Raw genomic sequence first — 25,711 nt, 5'->3', positions numbered from 1 at the left:
AGATGATAAAGACAATAAATGTTAGCACTGTCAGCATTTATCATAAACATAAATTGGCTTCAGTTAGTTATGCATATTATTTTTGGCTAGCTATAAAAATCAGATGCATAAATCTAAAAGCATATTTGTCTCCAATGACTTGGCACTCGCTCAGCAATCAGCCATAATTTATCATATCTGTAAGTAGCTCCGGGGGCGTTGCTCATTTGCCAGGCTGCGTGCAATGAACTTCCCAATAAAGTATGAAACCACATAAAATCGCAAAGAAATAAAATAAAAATAAAACAAAGTATGCCAAATAAGCGCACATTTTAGCCAGCATACTAATAGGCAAATTCGTCGTTCATATGTGAGCTGCAATGCGGTTGAGCTTTGATGATTCGATTGGGTGGCAGGACGTGCCGCGGGACATTGATGCGTAAGAGAGCGTAAAATGAAAGGAAATTGAAATGCGGGCAAATTGAATTGGACAAGGACGAGCAGCAGAAGCCCCAACCCACACCTTGCCCGCCTGAAGCAAGATGTTCTATGCTTCGTTTAACTAAGAACCAGAAACCAAAATCGAAACGAGACATAACGCCCGCAAGTATGCAACAACTTTCACTTGCCGAACTTATTGGACTCAATCAAATATTCAAAGCCAAAGCTAAGCACGATACTCCTTTATTTTATTTATTTATTTTCACTTTTTTTCCTTTGCTTTTTAGCTGCGAGACTTTTGCCAATGCATAATTAAAATCCATTAAGTGTAATTTTCCAACTCTTTCGATTACTTTTTCTTGCAGAATCCGGTTTGGGTAAACTTTTGTTAATGAATCCAATTGAAAACGTAGAATCTGTGGGTTGCCGAAGCTTAAACACCCTGGCGATTCCCAAGATCCACAATTCACATAAACAATGTTGTCTTTTAATGTGCCCAATATGTCTGGGAAAATCTGAGAGACCTGCTTAGCTTGTTTTTTCATAAAACAATTTTTTCTTATGCGAATTGATAAAATGTAGAGTGTACAAATATTTCAAAATATTTTACTTAACAATATGTCAATTTTTAGCACAATAATTATTTTTCACATTAAAAATGATTTTAAAAATATACTTTATAATATGGAAAACGCTGTCACCAATGCGTTACATATTTCATAATAAATTCAAGTAACCTTAATGTAAGAAAGCTTATATTACATACATACCAGACTATACTCTATAAATATAAGAGTTGATTCTCTTAAAATGGAGCATTTTTCGTAAGCTATTAATGCTTATTGTTTGATTCGGTTTTGGACAGAAGAATCATTCGTTTCGGCTGTCATGCATCATAAATTTTGCAGCAGGCAAATTTGTTGGCCTCATGAATGCCAAAGTGCAAAATTCAATCAATTTGAGCCATTTACCCATTCAAGTGCTGGTGACCTGGCCACAATGGTCATTCACTCGCTGTCCGTACCTCAAATATCTCTCTGTGTGCGTGCGTGTGTGTGTGTGTGTGTGTGTGTGTGTGTGTATGTGTGTGGCTTGTGTTTTTGACATTCCTACCAAAGGACAACCATAGAAATATTTGAAAAGTTCATCAATTGTAAGAGTTTTTCAATTAATACACACACACACTCGCACACGCACACACACACACACAAACACACACTCGCACCGCAATATATTGGCTTTTGATTTAGTAATGTACATTGAAAATTTACATGATCCAAACTACATAATTGTTGTTGTTGTTGTCGGTGTCATTGTAGTTTTTGTTGCTGGTCTTGCTGGGATTTCATGTCATTGATGGCTTGTTAATATTGTAAGCTGGCTCTTTCAGATATTGTAGAGCTCAAGGCTAGAAATACGCATTTAATTGAATTTTTTGCCGAGTTTTTCTCAGAAACTGTTGTTAAGGGTACATTGAATATGTGAAAAAGCCTGCAACGTATTAAAATAAAGCAGAAAAGCTACTTAAATATAAGTAACTAGTATTTCTTAAGTACTAATAAAGGTGACATGATACTTCGTGAAATTATTTCTATAATACTAAAATAATAATACAAACAAGTTTTGCAGTACTTTTCCACTTTTTCCGCTTATGTATTATATTATTTACATTAATGTTGTGGCATGTTAATCAATATTTTATAATATTCTTGGCCTAACTCTTAATGGCCCCTCATAACTGAACATAGAGCATTGCCGGGTCGACAATATATTTTCATCCTATCATTAATTTCTTTATGTGTGTTTTCAAGTGGACTTTTTGCCGCTTGGCTGCTGGTTTTTTTTTTGTTGGCCGCTTGTTGGCCGGGGCCATAAATTGGCAGCATTTTGTTTATTAAAACTGTGCATAGTGCTGGGTAACGACAAAAAGTCAATTTGTGCCATAATGAACTGTAAACCGGTAAACTGTCGCCCAATCGGAGTTTATAGCCATTTAAACGCGCTCACCGACAAAAACCAACACACACACAGACAGACTGGGCTAAAAGGCAGAGCGGGGGTATTGCATGTATTGATTTAATATCTGTGCTGCCTGAGGCCAATTTAATCATCATTTGTAGAAAATAATTAAAATTTACAATAAGAGCCAACTGGCGACGGGCAGCTGGGCCCGTGTCTGACCATGCGATATCTCGTATTCGTAATATTCACTGAAAATGTTTTAATAACCTGTAAAAACAATGAAGTGCGGGCCTGAGCTTGCCCCCACAGACAGACAGACATACAGACACACAGGGGGACAGGCAGAGAGGTAAACAGACATCTCAATGAAATTTGAAGAGGCAAAAACTACGACTCGACTGCCGCGTGGAGACTGGCAGCTTGCCTCAGTTGCAAGGCACAAAAAGTGTGCAATACGCCGCGCGATAGTACATGACTAAATGATACCCTGTAATGGTGTAATAATACATTAGACGCAATTTCAAGTCTACAGTTCGAAAAAAGAAAATAATTTCTTACTTACAACTAGTAGATTTTAAAGTTTTTGCAACTATCGTCAACGTATCTTTCAGGCGATACTATCTTCCAGTTTATACAAAATATAATAAAATATATATATACTAATAAAATATATGTAGGCATATTCTGCAATCGTTACCTCCCAGACGATATGGATTTAATAATAATGAAGTCTTGCAAATTGAAAACTTAAATAGTTGCCTACTATCGTGAAGTATCTTCCAGGCGACACTGCTTATTATATCGAATATTTTTAAAAAATGTGTGCCTTTTGCGATTTTGCATATTCCACACGAAACTAATTTTTATCTGCTGGTTTTCTACTCTAGAAGAGGCCTATAGAGGCCATATAGAAACGCATATACTCCTTTTTGCCTGGCACTTTCTGATGCCATACCCAGGCAGCAGTGTATAAATAATGTCTGCCTGGCTGCTGCTTAACAGAATGTTGTGTGAGTGTGTGAAAACTTAAACTAAAAATTCCTCTACCCTTTATGACGGCCCATAAAATGTGCTAATTTCGTTGACATTGCGCAGACGATTTGTAATTGTGCGCCATAATTTTGTTTAATTTGGAACTGCTTTCATTTAAATAGCTGACGCCGACCATAGCCCAGCAGCTAAATGCATGTAGTTTGCCACGGCTTAGCCTCGCAGTTGGCACAGCTCATAAATTAGTGCCATATACAAGCATACGGATCCTAAGTGCTATATGCAATACATTTGGCTATTGGTTGGTCGCCTTTTGTTGCCCCTTTTACGATGCCAGCAAATGTCTAAATACGAAGTAATACAACTTGTACGAGCTGCTCTATATGCATTGTGTCTTGGTCTGGTGTGTGTTTTTGTTTCGGCTTGTGTAAGTGCCATTTCAAGCTCATTAGTGGCCATAATTAGCCAGCTCCAGTTTATGGCCCACAGACACAACAGGCGTGGAGACAAACGCACCACTGCAGACGATATTCCCACTACAAATGCGAGTAAAAAAACATGTTCCGCGCCTTTAGCCATTTCTGCATGCCCTTTACTACGACAAAAGTTCGCTATAAATATTAAAAGTATTTTTCATGAAAAAAACACAACATTTATATAGGGTCTAATTTGTATAAAATAATCAATTAAAAATATAATTTTTAAATTTTTAAATATGATATATATTTTTAATAATGAATAAAGTCTTAGCAATGCCGTAAAAGTCTGTGAAAGTGTTGTAATTTATAGAGAAAAAAGTTTAAAAAAATGTCTGACCCTTGACCAAAAACAACTACGAAATTGCTTATCACCAAAGGTTTAAAAATATCATATGTAAAGGGGAAGAATCCGTTAAATATTTATTCCCAAATCTTATGTAAATAAATATAATATAATTTTTGTAAATAAGTAAATATCCATTATGAGTGAAGGCCAAGCTCTGTTAAATTCGCCCATAATTTATTCAGTTTTCACAACATTTTGGCAAAGAAACGACTGAAAAGCATATTCAACACGTATTTGAAAGGTCTTAGCCTGAGCTCAAAGAATGTTTTCAGTTACAAGTTAAACATGTTTATAAACTGAAAATAGATTATGTAGTATATGTTTGTTCTCATATGTCCCATTGTCAAGCATAATCCCCGTTTGGGCAGGCCGCGTGCAAAATGCCAAACACTCAGCCAACCGTAAAGGGCATATGTATTCGCAGAGAGTCAACAAAACAAATAAAAGGAACAGAACGCAGATACTTTTCGGCTGCCCTCGCATTATATTTTACTTTTCTTGTGTTTGTATTATTTTTTCTTCTATATTCTTTTTTTTTTTTGCACCATTTAAAGATACTGCTCTGTGCTGGCGGGACGAGGCGGGGACTGAGCTCTGCGGTAACTTTATGGCCCCGTGCATTACAAACTGAAACATGTGTTTATTGTCCGACAGCCTCTTTGTTCCCGTCTCTGTCCCGACCTGGGTATGTGTATCTGTATCTGCGTCTGGGCTGCTGAAAAATTTTTATTTTCGCTGTCAGCGAGGCGACACGAAGAACGAAGCTGCAACACTTCAAATGACACTGGCCCCACTCCCCCCATTTCACCACCCTTTGCCCCTGCTCAGGCCAACAAATTGCTAGTAAAATGTGAGACGCCGTTTCTGCTCATTTGTTTGCATTTAGCTCAAGTCTCTCTGTGTGTGTGTGTGTGTGTGTATGTGGAATGCTGTTTTTGCCAGGTTGTCATTAACAAATGGGAAATTAAATTGTGCTTAAATTTGTTTAGCTGCGCCTCCCCTAAACAAGAAAATATCGCAGCTGCCTCAAGAACTTATTCAGCTCTTGTTGCCACAGCCCTTTGAACTGACTTGCAATTTATTGAAGATGAATGAAATAGATATTTTCTTTTAACTAAACATAAGAACTAAAAGCTGATTGCTGCCTTTGATTATTTTGATCTTAAGGTAAGTTGTGTGGTATAAGGCAAGAATTTTGTAAACAACTATTTTGATAACCTCTGAGTAGACTATACTATACTTTACTATTGTGTTTTATACTATACTTTATTTTGATCCATAACTCCTATCTTCCATCCTTCCTCTTATATCGTATTTAACAAAGTATTTGCGTCGATATTATATATTTTTCCAAAATAATTGCTTAGTACCTTATAAATACTATAATTTTCAAATATCTACAATTACTTACCGAAATAATTTGAAAAATTTGTAAAATATTTGTAATTTTATCTACTATTCCATATATATTTGCTAAACAAAGTCAGTAAACTTAAACATGCCTTACACAATTCGCCCAAATAGTAACATATTGCTGTGAAGAATTTTAAAGTCATTTTTTGCTCATATTATCGCAGTTATCCAATCGACTTTGAAATATTACCTGCTTTTTTGACTGCCAACTGGGACACAATGCAACTTAAGAGCCCTATCAGGTGGACACGCCCATACAATTCAGGCCAAGCCAAAAAAAAAAAGTTTCCGAGCTCCAATTGAAATTCTCAAGAGCAAAATAACTCAGCATCGTGAACGCCCACAAAATTCGCATGTGCCGCACTTCAATTAAATGCCCCAGAAATCTCAGAACACATGTTGGGTGGGGAGGCATGCGCCCCATTCACCCCCTGAAACACAATGCAAGTGGTATTGTGGGTCTAAAGGGGGGGGGGGGGGGGTCGAATCTATTATGGTTTGACATTAGCATGAAAAACGAATTTTTCTTTACAAACGAAAACCGAAATGCGAACGGAAATGTTTTAAATAACTTCCGAAGTTTTGTTGGCTACGTTGTAGGCAGACATAGGTGACAAAATATTCAACATCAAGAGGGTGGAAGAGGGCTAAGGGTTGCCTTTAGCCAAAGTTAACAATTCTTTCAATTGGGTTTTTGGCTGCTTTTATTGAACGGAATCGAGTCGACACTTTGATTGAATAAAATTGTAAAATTATTTCTTGCACATTACCCGGCTATGAAATAAAGTGTGTAAATGTTGTCGATTTTTTTTCCCCCCTGTCCTTCAAATTGGTTTGTTTGTCAACTTTTTGAAAAGTTTTGCATATTCATGCAATTGAATTGTTTACACCAAAATGATGCTTTTGAAGGGTTCAAAAATTGACAACTTTTCGGATGTGTGCAGTTTGGATAGGAAAAGTTTCATATGTGCTGCCTCAGTACCTGGCAACGTGTCGTATACTTTATCAATTTTTATGCCACGTACACAAGAGCTTTGATTGATTTTAGTTAAGCTTTGACTTACGGAGTGTTATTTAAATGGGCAGAGAAAAAAAGGCAGAAAACGAGAAAAGTTACTCGACAAATTGACATATCAGTTAATCATTTCTCAAGAAGACACTATGCGAAAGCATAGCTTTTAAAGTATTATGGAATGTCTGATTTATGCTTTAATCTGTTGAAGAAGTTACTTAAATTAATTATAAAATAATTCTTAAACTATCATTGCGCCTTCTTGTCTTTAGACAAAGCATATAAATACGCTTATAGCTTCCATATATAGGTTAAATTAAAATTGGAAAGTAGTATAAAAAAATTAAATCAGTTTTTACCTTGCATATGTTTGTATTTATTTTCTATGTACGCATGTGCGTGGTACTCTTGGATAAGCTACGTTCAGCCGCACCGCTTCCAGCCCTGGCCCCCATTTGCTCAGAACGTTATCTTAGCCAAATCTTAAGCCAAAAACGTAGACAAAACGATGCAAGAACTTGGCAAACAGACGTCTGCGTGGCAAAGGAAAACTTTTGCTAAAACTCTTGGCCCATTGACAAAAGTTGACATATGCAAAAAAACACATACAAATTATCAGCACATTTATCTGGGGAAATAATGCACGAATGAAAAGTTTTGATTTATTTTTAAGCGCAAAGTTTTTGCCCTGTCACAAATTCTGATGAGGGTGCAAGCGACAGACATCCAAATCGAAGCACAGCACGAAAATGCAAAATCAAATATGACAACTCCTCCCCAGAGACAATGGGCCATAAAACGAAGCCAATAGACAACAGCGCCAGCAGCTGGGTATTAACGAGCTTAAAGGCGCTTAAAACCTATTAACTTCTTTAAGTGTCAAAACTTGCTGTGCTTCTCGCTCACGCTCTCTTTCCCTCTCTCGCTCAGGTAGTTTTGAGAAAGCAGAAGAATTTTAATATTTTGTCTCAGCTCAATACTTTTCGAGTTCCTTAAGCTCTTAGTTACTCCTAATTATTTATTTATTATCTTAAAATAATCAAGAATTATTTTATCGTCTTTAGATATGCTGAATATTTTTAAAGTTTGCAGTTATTAATATTTTTTAAAAAACAAACTACTCTGCTATTGTTCAATCTATTTAACTAGTTATAGTATTAATTTATATTGATTTACTTAAGATGTAAAAATTGCCTCTTCTTCAATTGGCACATAATATCTCGTTCTCTCTCTCTCTGTCTCTCTATCTAACCCCTTTCTTAAGGAATCGCATAAGAAATATCTTATTTAGTTGAGCCCCGCATTGAACTGTCACAGCCCAAAAGTCCGGTCTAATCGAGTCAGAGTGGACTATTACATCGATTTATCAACATGTCAACATATTTAATGAGACGGGGTTAAGGACATTTTGCTGTTATGTGCACGATTCTCAAAACGGATTCAATGGATGCCAACTCGATATGCCAATATTGCGTATACGCGCCATAGACCCGGCCATTGTTCCAACTATTGTTGTAGTCGCTGTTGTTGTTGTTGTTGTTGTTGTTGTTGCTTGTGATGTTTTGCTAGCTGGATTTGTTTGCAGTAAGCGGAAATAGTTGTAGAGGGGCATTTCGGTGTGTACACGTATGTTGTTGAAGTTTATATACTGGATAAACTGTACAGCCAACTGACGTATGCATGTCCTCGACAGACACACACTCACACACACACACACATACGCACATACACAGCTGCCATAAAAGCAAATAGCTGTCATGTGTGCGTGGGGGCTGGAGTGAGGCATGAAGCATGGCTGACAATTTGAATGGATATCGGTGAACCAAACCAAACCGAAATAGTTGTCAGCATATATAACATACAACATATTACATGCGAGTTCGGGGTAGCAGTGTCCTTGTTTATCCTGTCAATTGTCCTGGCGACTGGCTGAGCCCATCAGTGGGCCACAGAAAACATGGGCCAAATCCTTATCGTACCGCCTAAGCCAACAGCTTATAAATGTTTCTTCAATCAATAAAAAACATATATAAAATCAAATATATTAAAAGCAGAAATTTCTGCGCAATTGCAAAATTTTGCAGAAATTGTTGAAATTGTTCGGCATTGTTAGTTTTGCGGTTTGTCCTGTTATTAGGCCAGCAGCTGTTGCATTTCACAAAATTTAATGAAGTGTTCACACACAAACATAACCACACACACGCACACACACACACACACACGCACGCACGCACAACAAGTGTATTTTATGTTTATTTGGTTTTAGGCACAAAAGTCTTTCAATTTGCCTGCCAAGCTCCTGTTGTTGTTGTTGTTGCTTTTGGGCCCAGCTAAGTATAGAGTAGTGTAAACAGAATGTGTTTAGCCGTCCTGTCCATAAATACAAATTAATTGGCCTTGGCTATTGTTGGCAATTATTCCTGTTGTTGTAGTTGCCGTTTTTGTTGCCTGACTCAGTCGAATGTGTGCACAGAGTTTTGCTGAAAACTGCTTGCAGTTCATTCATTTTTGGGCAAACAGAAATTCAACAAGAAAATTCTCTAATTGACCAATTACTAATACAAATTAATAATCAAATCAAATATCAGCATTTTTCAGTTTAGTCTTGCTTTAACTTGCTTGTTAATTCTTTAACATCCTCTTTTTGCTGATTTCTGCTAAGCTTTGTCCCGAAATACAGTTCTTTATCATTCGCGTATTGCTACTCGCTACAATGGCTTCCCTTTCCCGGTTTTACTTCTAGCAACTCGTTGATTTAGTCACATTGTCAATTTTCTCTACCTACTCGTTACTTTCTTCTCGTAATGTTTCTTCTCGCAATGTTCTTTTTTTAATTTCTCATTTTATTGACTCATCTATTGAGTCTTTGATCTCATTGTTCTCCTTTGCGTCGAGCTAAAGCTTCTAGTTGCCCGTTATATACCATATTGTAATTACTCGTTACTTTTTGCTTGGTGTTTCATACTTACTCGTTACTTTTTTCTTGATGTTTTCCTGTGCGTTGAACAAATTTCCTAGTGTTAACTTCTGTTGCTTTTAAATTTTTGCAATGTTTACTCACTACTTAAAGTTTGGCCAGAATTATGTGTTGGATTCTCACAAATGGAAAGCCATATATATTGAATATGCTCGTAAATATCAAATAATTTTGTTCACAATATCTGGGATTATGCTCACGTCTTAACCATTTTATGGCTCAGAGGGTGTAAAGCGTTGAATAAAAGCCGAAAACAAACCCGAAATACAACTGAAAACATGTCACCAGCTGCCGTTTTCAATCTAAATATTTGATGTCACACGTCGCACTCGCACAGCAGCTGCGACCTGCTTCGGGTTCTTCATCTTGTGCTTTTTTGCCCCGTCGTATGTTAACGATTTATTGTTGAGCCCCGTGACCTAGTCCCGGGCTGGCAACAGATAGTAAAACTGAAAACTGATAAACACTAATAAAAAATGTACAACATTAACTATTTAATGGGCTTGCACTTGACTTTCCTTCTAGCCCATCTCCCGCTTCCCTTTCACTTTGCATAATGTAGAGTACAATGCATAAATTGGCCATAACTAAGGGTCCAGTTTTTTGATGGTACTCTGCATACGAAATGAGCTCGAGTCTAGAATTTTGCTAAAGATGTTCGTTATAAATGAACGAATGAATGGAAATGAGTGGATTGTCTGGTGCGCACGGCTAAACACAAATGAAGTGATTTTTTTCGTTTTGCCAAAGATTTGCAGCTAATGCTTGAAAGAAATCGGCAGATATTTTGCGAGACATGCAGTTTGGGGCTCATCTAAAAAGGAATTGTAACATCAACTCAAACTCTAAAATGGCAATACAATTTAATGCTTCATTGATAACCGCACATGTCGACTGGCAAATGACAGCCAATTGGGCGATAAGAACAGTTCCTAACTCAGACAAAAAACCAGATATGAAGGCTCAGCAAGGCACGGCAAATATTCAATACCCTTGCAAGGCTTTATTTTCAGACAATCGTTGCTGTAGCTGTCATTTGTTTATTTATTTTTTTATTGTTTGCAGTTGCGTGAGAAAAATAGTGAAGCTCGTAATTGCTGTGCTTGATTAGGAGATCTGATGTTTCAACCAAATTTTTTTACATATATCAAAGTGTGGACAAAACCTTGTTTAAAAGTAAAAAGCATGGTAGAGCCTGTATATGTAAAGCTTGGTCGAGATATCTTTTTTTCTTATTTTTTTGATATCTTTTTTGATATAGTGGTCTGATGCTCAAAAGATTTTGTATATATATGAGGAGAAGAGCTAAATGTAAAAATGACGAGCTTGGTTGAGATATCTTCATAAACAAAAAAGTCGTTTTCGACAGATTGTTCCTATGCGCCTATGGAAGACGTTTTCTTCCATATGTTACAAATTTTGTAAGACATTAACAATACCCTCGTCTAGGATAGAATAAGCTACCAGCTCGCAGGCAATGTTTTTCAGTCTCGTCGCAGTCACTTTCATTGCGCAGACTTGTCAGAAAAAGCGGCCCAATAACAAACCAAGTGGCATCGGCTTAGAGCAGGGGAAATTGTGGGTGGTGGGGTATGGGGGAGGTTAGCTGGGAGAGGGGCATTTATATTGAACACTGCGATAAACATATGAAAAATGCACATGCGGCTGGGCGCCAAGCTCGATTCCGCAGGCCAAAAGTTTACGCCACTTAATAGAACTTGACGCAAATTCAATTACAACGTGGCGCCCCAAACCCTTGCCACACACTCACACACACTTACACACACTCACACACACTCACACACACACATACACAAAGAGAAACCAGAACTTGCTAAAGAAATTTGCGGAAAAACGTTGCCTTCGAGTTTTCTGTGGAAAACTTTTGCCCACCGGCGGCGGTTTTTTGTGTGATTTCTGTAAACGTTGTCACAGCTCCAGGGCTAGCCCGCAACACCCCTCCCACTCCCCTTTTTCTCAGCCATCATCCTGTCTCTATATCTATCTATTATGTCTCCAACTCTGTCTGTGTATATGGCTCTTGGCCAGCATTGGAATTGCAAGTTTTCTGCTTGCGGCTGTTTACACTGCAGCAGCTGCCCCCGCCCCCCGCCCCCTCGTCCCTTCCACTTGCCTCTGCCCTTTCGGCCCGCTGCAATTAGCAAATAAAACTTGGCATATTTTAAGCGTCAATGAGGCGTCTGCCTGTGCAAAAACTTTTGCAATCACTTTCATTTCGGTGCTTATTGGCCCAAAAGTATTGGCCAACTGCTTGACTAAGCTGCGTTCTTTTTAACTTAAGAGTCATAGAAGTATTACGTTTGGGTCTTCCCAATGTGACTTTCTGCTTATGTTTTGTGGCCAAGCATCAGGCAGAGTTAGCTGAACGAATGTGCTAAACGATTCAATCAATTTCCAATTAATTATGCTGCAAGTCTAAGCCTATTATAAGAAGATTCTTTCAATATTTCTATTGAGTACCCCAGGCAATTGATATGGACGGATGTAAAGTATACATTCCGGACCACTGGGACATAGTTAAAGCTGCTCAAGCAAATTTTTATAATTTCTGCAAGATAAAATTTTAATATAACTTAATCAACAGAATTCATATTTTCCTTGGTTCTAAACACTTTGAGCTCTCCATTGAATTTTATTTAATAAGAGAAAATTAAATTTATTAAGAAATGTTGGTTATTGTCTTGGCTATTCAACAAATACTGCACCGCTCGCCGACAGATGGCGCAAGATTCAGGCCGTTAGAGGGCGAAAGTTGCGCTTCCATCGGCCGCACGATGGCGCCACACAAACAAAATTTTGAAAGAATAGAAAAAGATCAACATAGCATTATGCTTGAAAAGTAGAATACCAGATATATATTTTTTAAAGGACCTTCTAAGGTCCTAGCTTGAATTGGATCTTTGAAAATATATATTTTAAAGGCAGCTTTCCATAAGAATCCCAAGCGTTTTGCAGCTTCTTATTACTGGCAAAAAGTAAACGATTTCTATATTTGATAATAAATTGCCTATGCGGCACGTTTCTCAGCTTGAGCCGAGCTGATCAAACCCATCCTCTTGAATGCCCCAGAAAATAACTGAGCCCCTGAGATAAACAGCAGCACGCAGCAGTATTTGAAATATTCGGCACTTTTCGTGTATGGTATTTACAATAATTATAAATACGTGAGGTTGAGTGCATTGCGGGCCACATTAAGTTGAGAACATGCATTGGAAGTGGATGCCGAATTTGTTACTGGGACTGGCGCTGCTGCAACTGCTGCTGTTCAGTGCCTGCGTAGAGGGGAGGCGTCGCAAAAGGGGGCATCAGGTGCAGCTGAAGCGGCAGAAAAATCGCGAGGATTCGCTCAAGTATCTGCAATACGAGACGACGGCGCTGCGTGCCAAGTTCGGGCTAAAGACGGTGAGCGCGCTGCAGATTATGTCTGCCAGCAAAGGGAATGCGGAAGTGCCGCTGGGCAATGCCTATAATACGGAATATTATGGCAGCATTAAGATCGGCAGCAGCCAGACCTTCAAGATATTGTTCGACACGGCCTCATCCAATCTGTGGGTGCCCTCGGTGCAGTGCCCCGCCGACAGCTGCCTGCAACTGCAGCGCTACGACTCCAGCTTGTCCAGCAGCTATGTGGCCAACGGCAGCGCCTTTGAGATACAGTACGCCACGCGCAACAATCAGGCCACCATTCTGAAGGGTTTCCTTTCCACGGACACCGTTGAGCTGGCGGGCCTGAGCATTAAGGGGCAAACGTTTGCGGAGATTACATCGCTGCCCCCGGACGTCTTCAGTCGCTCCAACTTCGATGGCATCTTTGGACTGGGCTTTCAGCAGATCTCGATTGGGGACGTCAAGCCGCCCATGTACAATCTAATCGAACAGGAGCTCATCTCGCAGCCGACGTTCTCGTTCTATCTCAATCGCAACAATACGGGCAGCATCGACTCCAATGGCGGCACGCTGCTGCTGGGACCCAGCGATCCGACTTTGTACAGCGGCTGCCTGACCTATGTGCCCTTGTCCAAGGTCGGCTACTGGCAGTTCACCGTCGCCAGCATTGTCCTTGGCAGCAGCAACAAGCTCTGCAGCAAGTGTGAGGCCATTGTCGATGTCGGCACCTCGCTAATTGTTGCCCCTCGCGCCGCACTCCAGAGCATCAATGCGCAGCTCGGCCTGACCGAGGCGGACAAGCGCGATGGCGTCTATACGTTGCCCTGCTCCCGTGTGTCCACGCTGCCGAGCATCACATTCAACATTGGTCGGCGCGATTTCGTGCTGCCACCCGCCAGCTATGTGGTTCAGTATAAGGACGTGTGCGTTTCGGGCTTCACCAGCTTGGATGATGGCAGCGCCGAACTGACCGACGACCGTGGCACAGACTACGCTAACATTTGGGTCTTGGGTGATGTGTTTATGGGCCCCTTCTACATGGAGTTCGACATGGAGTACAAACGCGTTGGCATAGCGCCTAAGATCTAGTATCATGGCATGCGACACCAGTACCGTTAATTCAATTGGAAAGAATTTATTATCTCAAACTATTCAGACATTATAATATAGTATATTATCTGAAGAAAAAGATATCTTAAAACAAATTTATAAGCTCTAAACCGATTGAAAATGGATGAAAGGGGTATAATATTTTATAATGTAATATGTACATATATATTCTTCATCAGCAGTTAATAAAACTTATGCACAACGAAGAAACTGTAGGAATACAACATTGAAATATTATAGGAATTTAAACCACCGAAAAAATTGATATATTGTAAATTCCCCATATACTTATTTTATCATAGAGTACATGACACTTCAGTTTGAAATTTAGATTCCGATTTCAATTTCCTTTGAAAATCCCAAGACTTATTTATGATAATTTTCCTATTTCTGTACATTTCACCCCATTATAAGTAGCTTACTTTCGCATTATCAGACACACTTAAGGGAGATAATAATATTCGGTTAACATTGGTAAACAATTCGCATTGTTTACCTCTCAGAAACTGATGAGTAATAATGGGCTTACATTTGTTCAATTAATTTCGAGAAATCAAGATAGCTTCATTGAGCTTAGCACGTGTAATTCTAGAGCACGTTAAGAGTGCGCAGTAGCTTAGTGGTTTTTTATTGAACGACAACAACGCATGACAACACTGAAAAAATTTAGGAGTTGTTTGTCATGAATTAAATTAAAAAAAATTAAATTGAAAAGTATGAATAATACTTTAAAAATTAATCAACTGTTTTATTTTCATTTGCTAGAGAGCTGCTGCCGTTGTTAAAACGTTTACGAATGCGACGCAAAACAAAATTGATAAGTGCTCGTAAGATGGCGTGACCGGAGATATACCCTGTAATCGTCTAGAATTACCGCAATATTGGTGAGTTTGTGCATAAATATATATTATTTGTTGATATACGAAACTAATTTAAACGTTTACGAATGCAAAGCAAAGCTAAATTAAAGTGCGTTTAGGGTGGCACGATATTGTAAATACGCTGTAATGCGAGTTTGAGTTTCATTATATTTAATTTGTAAGGCATGTATTATAATACAAAATAATATAATTATGATTAAATATGTAACATCTTATGTATATGGAAACATCTTATATCAAATTGAAACGTTTACGAATGCGGTGCAAAGCAATATATATATATATTATATTTATATGAAATTTCCTATGATAAAAGAAGAAACTTCTTCCCAACAGTTTACAACTATTCATTCCGACACTTTATTAAAAGTAAAAATGATTATATTACATTATTCAATGCACTCTTAGTTCTTTTCAGTAATATTCTCAGTGCATGTGAGAGCTATATTTCGATCGGTCTGGGGACTCGAACTTGGCAACTTCAGTCCAGCCTCGTCATTCTTAAAGTGCTGTCGCTCAACCAGCATTTGTTTGTCATTCATCAGCGTATGCTGCTTCTTATCCAGATCAATGCTGATCTTTTGTGCATGCTCCGATATTATTTGCCAATTGAACCTCAATTCATCCAGCTTGTTCTGCAGACAGCGACGAATCTCGCGCAGCTTTTCCACCTCCTGGCTCAGCAGATCGTGTGCATTGTCCCGGCACAGTTCAGTTTTGCATCGTTGGGCACGATTCTCCAGTCGCGTCTCGGCCAAACGTATGTCATTTGCTACATCGCGCACTTCATTCTCCAGGGTCTGAATCTCGCAGACGGCCACCTTCATCTCTTCGCCCAGCCTCATCTGCTTCCACTCCAGCTCGCTGATCACTTGCTGAGTCTGGAAAACCCGAATGCGTATAGAGGCTTCGGTACACACATCCTGGCCAGCCAGAATGCTGCGTGCCTTTACGCTACACAAGTGCAGCGCCTCCCGCATGGCAGCTGCATCGACCAGTTCGTCTTCCACCGATGTCTTTATATTATGTGTATGCTCCAACCATGCACTATATGTCCGGAAGCTGCAAATATTCAGATTTTTATAAGAAGGCCATTATGAGAAACCTTAAGATGTAGTCATATTCCTTCAATGAACCAAAAAGAACGCACTGCAACTTTAAGAAACCCCCAATTTCTTTACTCACTCTCGGGGAATAGCCTCCACTTTGTAGGATATTTTAGATGAATTGCTGTCTAGCGACCTTTGTGCACTGTCAATCTCTATGGTCTCCAGCTTGTTCTTGCATTCTTGTTCAACCTTGACGCGCACCTCCTCGAGATGTAAAAGCTTCTCCCATGCCTTCTGGATTAGTTCCGACAGCAAACGCCGATTGTTTTCCAATAAGACCAGTTCATTTTTGATCTCAAAGCTTGCCTTGTCGTAGGTCAGCTCGGATGCGGTGCGATTGTCGCGCAGACTAAGCATATCTTTTATTACCGATATTTGGCGTGACTCTCGATCCACCTCTTGTTCTGCCGCCGTTTTCGCCCCCTGCAGCAAATTAATTTCGTTCTCCAGGCGCTCAAATGCCTTGGAAATGATCTCACGCCAGCTCGTGACCTCCAAAATGCTGTGCACAAATATCAAATCTCAGTGTACTGGCAATCGCAAAGGCCTCGCACAACTTACCGATCGTCCAGCGCTGTGTTCGTCTCGTTTCTCGACCAGCGGCGCTCTATGCGCGTCTCATTGCGCAGCTTACTCGATGAATATCGCAAGTCGAAGGTATCGGCACAGTGTGCACTGGCCACATTACAAAGACTACTAACTCGGGCACGCCAGTCAGGCATCGCCAGCTTCAGGAACGGCTTTTCCTGTGTCGATATCGCATGAAAAGTCATTTTGAATTCGTTTAGTTTTTATTTATGTATTATTATTGGTTTTTATAATATTTTTTTTTTATTTTCTTGCAATTTTTATATATTTTATATTTTTGTATATATATATATAGTGACATATCCATAGTCGCACCCACCCTTTAACATAACTTAGCACATAAGCATAAGCACAATTATAAACATTTCTAATATTGTAAACAAAGAGCCTGGTGATAACATCGACATTGGTCAAGATCAAACTGTCCCCCTTTGGTAGACATAAACAATTCACCCTAAATATCACGCCACTGTCAATGTTCCCATCAGAGTACTATCCCACGCATAATTGCTGACGCAGCTCAAACTTCACTCAATTTTGACTCAAACTCTCTCAAAGCGAAGTTTGCTAAGCGACCGCAACAGTTAGATAAATCAGTTCATATTCGGGAAGCAAATCTGAATGTACTCAACAAAAGTAGCCGTTAAGTGAAAATAATAAATTGAAATATATTTTTTTATAGTAACCTAACGTGTAAAACTTAATTGGCGCAGCCGGTAGGATACGTCGGGAAAAATTAAAGATCGCTAAAGGATAATTAATTCCCAGATCTAACGCACAATCGCGACCGAAAGTGTTGTCGGAGTGTAATAAAAATTTTCTCGAATACGTATCCGCACAAGAACCTTCGGGTCATTAGTAGCTTAATAATATTGACCCTTTGGGCAATAAAGCTACTACAGTTAATAACGACTGGCTTTGCATATCGTTTGATCCCTGCAATACGTTATTACTGAGTCTTTTTAAGACACACACACAAAAAAAAAAAAAAACATTTACACAATAATCCATCACAAACTTTAACTTAAAATAAAAGTGCAAAATCAAAGAACAATAAAGTTCAAACCTACAAACTCAAAACTATTCAAAAAAAGTGTATTACACCAAGATGACAATGGAATTATCAGAACAACACCTCAACCAGGCCCTTTCACAACTTAGACAGGTGCCAAGCTTTGACGGATCAACGGATCAACTAAACGCCTTCATTAAAAGGATAGATTACATCCTACACCTGTATCCAACCCGAGATGTTAGACAACATAGCATCTTATACGGAGCCATCGAATTGCAAGTCACAGGAGATGCTCAGAGAATATCACAAAGGACAGCAGCCAACACTTGGCAGGAGCTGAGAAACGCATTGATTGAAGAATACAAAGTGCAGACACCATTTGAAGAACTCCTTCGACGCTTATACAACACGAATTACCAAGGAAACGTCCGTAAGTTCATCGAGGAGCTCGAGAATAAATCTTTTGTTATTTTAAATAAGTTAGCACTAGAAAATATACCTAGCAATACAACCCTTTATACAAATGCTATGAATAACACAATCAAAGATGTTATTACAAAAAAATTACCAGATAGGCTTTTCATGATGTTAGCCAGACACGACATTACGTCGACACAAAAACTAAAGCAAGTAGCTCAAAGAGAGGGATTATATGAAAATAGCGTTACTGAAAAACCTAAAAATAATAATGTTCAGGGAAATCCAAATAACAATCGTAGGAACATGGGAAATTATCAGCAAAATGCTAACCCAACCACCATTTCAAGTGGCTATTCCAACACGAATCAGAGTTATCACGCACAAAATAAACAGCATAATAAGTCCGAAGACAATCAGAAAGCTCACCACGAGTTCCAACAGAAATTAAGTCAAGGTAGATACCAAAATCCCTTAAACTACCAAAATCAGTCCCATTCACGCTTGAATGCACCAAACCCTCCGACTAAACGTCAAAGAGATAGTAACAGTGGGCAGATGAAAATGGATACATCCGAAAATTTTCATCAGCAAGCCTCGGAACAAACAGAAGAAATCCATTCATAAAATTGATTATGAATGACGAAGTTCTAAAATGTGTCATCGACACAGGTTCAACCATAAATCTAATGAAAACAAACCGCTTAAATTTTCCAGTTTACAACGAAACATTAAAGGTTCACACCATAAATGGTGTTATTGAATTAAAACAAAGTATACGATTAGGAGCAAGCAAAATTTGTCCGAGCAAACAAAAATTCTATATTCACGACTTCTCAGAGCATTATGATGTTCTGATTGGGAGAGAATACCTTGAGGCATGTCAAGCAAAAATAGACTATGCACAAGGATCCGTAACCTTAGGAGAATTTAACTTTTGTTTTAGATATAATGACGAAGAGGTCGAAGAGGACATGACCGCACAAGAGTGCCTTGATCCACCCTCAACAGAGGACAGACCATTTAACTTCGCTATTAATAATGAATTAATAGAAAACAATGAGTTTAGGCTAGAGCACCTAAACTCAGAAGAAAAAGAAAAAATAAAAAAAGTTTTACATGAATTTCGTGATATCCAGTACCATGAAGGTGACAATTTGACTTTCACTAGTACAATTAAACACAAAATTCTAACGAAACATGAGGACCCAATTTACAAGCGTCCATACAAATATCCTCAAATATACGATGAGGAAGTAAATAAACAAATAAGCGATATGATAAAACAAAATATCATACGTAAATCCAAATCCCCTTACTGCTCACCAGTAATAATCGTTCCAAAGAAAAACGATGCATCTGGAAAGCAAAAATTCCGGTTAGTCATAGATTACCGCAATCTCAATGAACTAACTATTAATGATAAATACCCTATCCCGATCATGGATGAAATATTAGACAAACTTGGAAAATGTCAATATTTCACAACCATTGATCTAGCCAAAGGCTTCCACCAAATCCAAATGGATCCTGGTTCAATACCCAAGACCGCATTTTCGACTAAACATGGCCATTACGAGTACACTCGCATGCCATTTGGTCTTAAGAATGCACCTGCAACGTTCCAACGTTGTATGAACAATCTCTTAGAAGATTTAATTTTTAAAGATTGTCTGGTCTACTTAGACGACATTATTATTTTTTCCACTTCATTGGAGGAACACATTTTGTCGCTACAAAAGGTATTTAAGAAGCTTAGAGAAGCTAACTTAAAACTACAGTTGGATAAATGCGAGTTTATGAGAAAAGAAACTGAATTTCTCGGTCACATCATCACAACTGAGGGTATAAAACCAAATCCCAACAAGATACAAGCAATTGTCAAATTCCCAATTCCAAAAACCCCAAAAGAAATTAAATCATTTCTAGGATTATGTGGTTTCTATAGGAAATTTATACCAAATTTCGCTAATATAGTAAAACCATTAACACTTAAATTAAAAAAGGGAGCAAAAATCAATATAAAAGACAGAGACTACGAGCTAGCGTTTGAAAAGCTAAAAGTACTCATAACATCCGACCCAATTTTAATATACCCTAACTTCGAAAAACCATTTTCATTAACTACAGACGCGAGTAATATGGCAATAGGGGCCGTCCTTTCGCAAGAGCATAAGCCTATATGCTATGCAAGTAGAACTCTCAACGAGCATGAGTTAAATTATTCAACGATTGAAAAAGAATTATTAGCAATCGTTTGGGCCACTAAATACTTTAGGTCCTATCTCTTTGGTCGACAATTTCAAATCCTTAGTGATCACAGACCACTCGTCTGGTTAAATAATATGAAAGAACCTAACATGAAATTACAAAGGTGGAAGATCAAGCTAAATGAGTTTGATTTCCAAATTAAATACGTCCCAGGAAAAGAAAATTATGTGGCAGATGCTCTGTCCAGAATTCAATTAAACGAAAACTTCTTAGGCGAAGATACAATTAGCACAAGAGCAACAATACATAGTGCTCAAGAAGACAACAGTAACCATTTACAAATCACAGAAAGACCACTTAATTATTATAATCGACAAATAGAATTTGAAAAAGGAACCGAGAACGAAACAAAAGTTACGAATTACTTTCACAAAACCAACATAAAAATTACGTACAAAGACATGACTAATACGCATGCCAAAGAATTAATAAAAGAATACTTATGCACAAAGAAAAGTGTGCTATACTTCCACAACGAAGCAGATTTTCCAATTTTTCAAGAAGCCTACTTAGAAATAATAAGTCCGAATAATTCAACAAAGGCAATGAAAACTAGTACAAAATTAATAGACCTTCAAACATACGCAGAATTCAAAGAATTAATATTAAAAAAGCACAAAGAATTATTACATCCAGGAATTGAAAAAACTATCAATTGGTTCAAAGAAACCCACTATTTCCCAGATTATCAAAATCTAATTCAAAATCTAATAAATGAATGTGAGATTTGCAACATCGCAAAAACAGAACACAGAGATACAAAATTAACTTTCGAAATAACTCCGGAAATCGCTAATATCCGAGAAAAATATGTAATGGATTTTTACATAGTAGGAGATAAACAATTTTTATCTTGCATTGATATCTATTCAAAATTTGCATCATTAATAGAAATAAAAAGTAGAGACTGGCTAGAAACCAAACGAGCTATATTACAAGTGTTCAACCAAATGGGTAAACCCATCGAAATAAAGGCAGACAAAGACTCAGCTTTTATGTGCACAGCTTTACAATTATGGCTAAAATCAGAAGCAGTAAATATTAATATAACCACTAGTAAAAACGGTATATCCGACGTAGAACGATTTCATAAGACAGTTAACGAAAAACTAAGAATCATTAACAGCGACTCAGACGTCGAAAATAAACTTACAAAATTTGAAACTATACTCTACACGTACAATCATAAAACAAAGCACAAAACGACTAACAGAACACCAGCGGACATATTCATATATGCAGGTACACCAGAGTATGACACTCAAGCTAATAAAGAAAAACTAATAAATAACCTCAACAAAAACCGAAGAAACTTTTAACAATTTAATTGAACAAAGTAAAGAATTCAATAACCTTATACAAATCGAATACCTAGTAGAAAAATTAAACAGAGAAATAAACGGCTTAAAAATAGCCAAACGTAGCAAAAGAGGTTTAGTTAACATAGTAGGAACAGCATATAAATACTTATTTGGAACATTAAATCAAGAAGACAAAGCAGAAATTGAACAAAAAATAAGCAACTTAGCAGAAAACAGCGTTCAGGTTAACGAATTAAATTACATAATAGAAGCTATAAACAAAGGAATAGAAATCATGAACGAACTAGATCAAGAGAAACAAAAAGGAAAGAAATTAGATATCCTTATATTTAACTTACAACACTTTACAGAATATATAGAAGACATTGAGATGGGAATGCAGCTCACAAGATTAGGAATTTTTAACCCAAAATTACTAAAACATGACTATTTGTTGCATGTTAATTCTGAGAAATTGTTGAATACAAAAACTTCCACTTGGTTTAAATCAGATACAAACGAAATACTGATAATATCCCATATTCCTCGAGAAATAATAAAAAGCCCGGTATTCGAAATAATTCCATACCCGGATGAAAATAATAATATTTTGACAGAAATAGCTCATGAAAAATATTTTACCCAAGATAAAAAAGTTTATAGCAGAGAAACAAAAAAATTAATTAATAATGAATGTTTAACAGGAATTTTAAACCAAATAACATCAGAATGTAGTTATACTAAAATTTTGCAAAATTTTCAAATCAACTACATAGAACCAAATATAATTTTAACTTGGAATTTACCAAAAACTATATTAAACCATAATTGTATAAATAACGAAATAACAATAGAAGGAAACAATATAATAAAAATCTTTAATTGTTCATTGCAAATTAATGAAATTTCAATTTCAAACAATATGTTAGATTATACTCAAAGCATTTACGTAAGCAATGATGTTATAAAATTAGAACCACTTTCGTTTGTACAAACGAAACAAATTATAAATGCACATACAAAATTTAACAATGTATTCCAGATAATTACAATAACCATATTTGTAATCATATTAATAAGTTTAACACTGTATTTGACATATAAGTTCAAAAGCATACCTAAGAAATTAATTATAAAATATAAAAAACCCAAAGTAGAAGAAACACCTACAATAATAGGAGATATACCAATTCTAAAAGAAGAAAATGTTACACTATATCCAAACTTAAACACCTGAGGACAGGCACTTTTCTAATGGTTGGGGGAGTGACATATCCATAGTCGCACCCACCCTTTAACATAACTTAGCACATAAGCATAAGCACAATTATAAACATTTCTAATATTGTAAACAAAGAGCCTGGTGATAACATCGACATTGGTCAAGATCAAACTGTCCCCCTTTGGTAGACATAAACAATTCACCCTAAATATCACGCCACTGTCAATGTTCCCATCAGAGTACTATCCCACGCATAATTGCTGACGCAGCTCAAACTTCACTCAATTTTGACTCAAACTCTCTCAAAGCGAAGTTTGCTAAGCGACCGCAACAGTTAGATAAATCAGTTCATATTCGGGAAGCAAATCTGAATGTACTCAACAAAAGTAGCCGTTAAGTGAAAATAATAAATTGAAATATATTTTTTTATAGTAACCTAACGTGTAAAACTTAATTATATATACATTTTTATTATAAATTTTTGTGTGTGTGTTCTTTGGAGTGTAGTATCTTAATAACATTTTACAAGTTTCATTGTGCTACATTTGCTCTGCTGCTGGCCTACTAGATCTCCGGATCTCTATGCTGACAATGCGAAAACATTTTGCGAATGCAGTTAATTTCAGTGCATGCAAAGTTTCAATTTGTTAAATTTATTTTTTTTAAATTTATGATAATAAAAATAATATTTATGATAATAAAATAAAAAACGTGGAAATTCTATTGAGAGTGGAAGCTGAAAATGCGTGAAAATCGGATTGTTTAAATGACACAAAAAAAGGCCGTAAAATTTGGTCCTTATAGAAACTGCGTGTCCAAGTTGTTCCACCCAAACGACCGGGAAATATGTGAAAAATCGAATAGTTAAACTTATAGTTAAAGAAAAAAATACACAGTTTATTCAAAATATATTTAGTTTTTTTTATAAATGAACTTTAGAATACCTACACCTAATTCTCTGCGTGTATACAAGCCCAGCTATGTATCAATCACTTTATTTATCAATTATGCCACAATTAACGATAAGTTTAAAACATTTTTATCGTACTGTGATCAATCCTGAACAGCTTTAACCTTATCGCGAGCATATATAAAGCAGTGTTTGACCGCAGTGCCCGCCAAAGTGGCCCAGTCAAGGCTACAAAATAGTTTTAAAAAAATATCACAACCAAGCAAAATGTTCAAGTGTGTGCTGCTGCTGTTGGCCCTTGTGGCGCTGGTCAGCGCTGAGGTGCACCGCGTACCCATACACAAGCACCAGCACAAGAGGACACGCCAGCATCTGAAGTCGGCCACCCGCTGGCTGCACCAGAAATACCATCCGCAGCAGCAGGAGCTATATGTGCCGGATTATGTGGCGCCCAACTATGATTATTCCAGCAGCGATGAGAGCAGCGAGAGCAGCGATGACTACACAATCGAGACGCTGTCCAACAACCAGAATATGGACTACTACGGGGTGATTGGCATTGGCACGCCCCCGCAGTACTTCAATGTGGTCTTCGATACGGGCTCTGCGAATCTGTGGGTGCCATCTGTGCAGTGCCTGCCCACCGATGTGGCCTGCCAGAATCACAATCAATACAATTCGAGCGCCTCCAGCACATATGTGGCCAACGGCCAGAGCTTCTCCATACAGTATGGCACGGGCAGTCTGACCGGCTTTCTGTCCACCGATACGGTCACCATCAATGGCCTGAGCATTGCATGTCAGACGTTTGGCGAGGCGATTTCCCAGCCAAATGGCAGCTTCACTGGCGTGCCGTTCGATGGCATACTGGGCATGGGCTACAGCACTATTGCCGTGGATCAGGTGGTGCCGCCCTTCTACAATCTCTACGAACAGGGTCTGATCGATGAGCCCAGCTTTGGCTTCTATCTGGCACGCACTGGCTCCGCCCAGGACGGCGGCCAGCTGGTGCTCGGCGGCGTCGATTATCAGCTCTTCAGCGGCAATCTGACCTATGTCCCAGTCTCCCAGGAGGGCTACTGGCAATTTGTGGTGACCAGCGCCGTGATGAATGGCTTTGTTGTTTGCTCCAATTGCCAGGCAATTGCCGATACGGGTACCTCCCTGCTGGCCTGCCCTGGCAGCTCCTATACGCAGCTCAATCAGCTAATCGGTGGCTATCTTATGGACGGTGACTACTATGTGGACTGTTCCACGGTGGATTCTCTGCCCGTGCTTAGCTTTAACATTGGCGGCACCATCTTCAACCTGCCCGCCTCCGCGTACATAAGCAGCTTCACAGAGAACAACACCACCTTCTGCATGTCCAGCTTCACGTATATCAACACCGACTTTTGGATTCTCGGCGATGTCTTTATCGGCCAGTTCTATACACAATTCGATTTCGGAGAGAATCGCGTGGGCTTTGCACCAGTGGCTTAAGCTGCGAACGATTCTCGATGAAAACTCAGTCTACACTGAGTATCATAGCTTAATGGAATGAAATGGAACAATCAAAATTAAACGATAAAAATGTTTGAAAAATTACACCAAACAACTGCAAACTAAAATTATCATTATAAAAAATACAAAAAAAAATCATATCTATTATTTAACTAAATAAACAAGTGGATCGAATGGCAAAGAAACATTCTATTTTCGTGTGTTGGACTCAAAAAAAGTTCAATGAAATTTCAAGAGTTTTCTTTTTAACAATGTAGAACTAACAAAATAAGTTAAAAGCGTTAATTAAATTTTCTCTTTTAACAACTTTTGAAGCTCATTTTTCAAGCAAGAAGAGTGAATTAATGGCAAAACGAAGTAAAATACGTCTCATATAA

At 38.0% G+C, this 25,711-nt stretch overlaps 3 protein-coding genes and 1 long non-coding RNA gene across 4 annotated transcripts in view; 3 read left to right on the top strand and 1 right to left on the bottom strand.

Annotated features, from left to right (window-relative positions):
- Positions 1-25,711, top strand: part of LOC138911284 (uncharacterized) — a 223,617-nt gene that overhangs the window by 122,129 nt on the left and 75,777 nt on the right. The window contains exon 4 of the long non-coding RNA XR_011416767.1: positions 14,883-15,001. This is a non-coding gene — a long non-coding RNA (uncharacterized lncRNA). The remainder of the gene's footprint in view (positions 1-14,882; positions 15,002-25,711) is intronic.
- Positions 12,806-14,368, top strand: LOC6627656 (lysosomal aspartic protease). Its single transcript, XM_002051684.4, has one exon. The coding sequence runs from the start codon at positions 12,825-12,827 to the stop codon at positions 14,094-14,096; it is 1,272 nt and encodes a 423-aa protein (XP_002051720.1). The 5' UTR covers positions 12,806-12,824; the 3' UTR covers positions 14,097-14,368.
- On the bottom strand, positions 15,323-16,997 carry LOC6627657 (tektin-2). The gene is made up of 3 exons (XM_002051685.3): positions 16,669-16,997; positions 16,184-16,609; positions 15,323-16,060 (listed from the first exon to the last, which is right to left on the bottom strand). The coding sequence occupies exons 1-3, from the start codon at positions 16,878-16,880 to the stop codon at positions 15,403-15,405; spliced, it is 1,296 nt and encodes a 431-aa protein (XP_002051721.1). The 5' UTR covers positions 16,881-16,997; the 3' UTR covers positions 15,323-15,402.
- On the top strand, positions 24,039-25,505 carry LOC6627658 (lysosomal aspartic protease). Its single transcript, XM_002051686.4, has one exon. The coding sequence runs from the start codon at positions 24,099-24,101 to the stop codon at positions 25,311-25,313; it is 1,215 nt and encodes a 404-aa protein (XP_002051722.1). The 5' UTR covers positions 24,039-24,098; the 3' UTR covers positions 25,314-25,505.

The sequence above is a fragment of the Drosophila virilis genome, chromosome 4, assembly GCF_030788295.1.
Source record: "Drosophila virilis strain 15010-1051.87 chromosome 4, Dvir_AGI_RSII-ME, whole genome shotgun sequence".
NCBI lineage: Eukaryota > Metazoa > Arthropoda > Insecta > Diptera > Drosophilidae > Drosophila > Drosophila virilis.
This window is presented reverse-complemented; position numbering and strand designations above follow the sequence as displayed.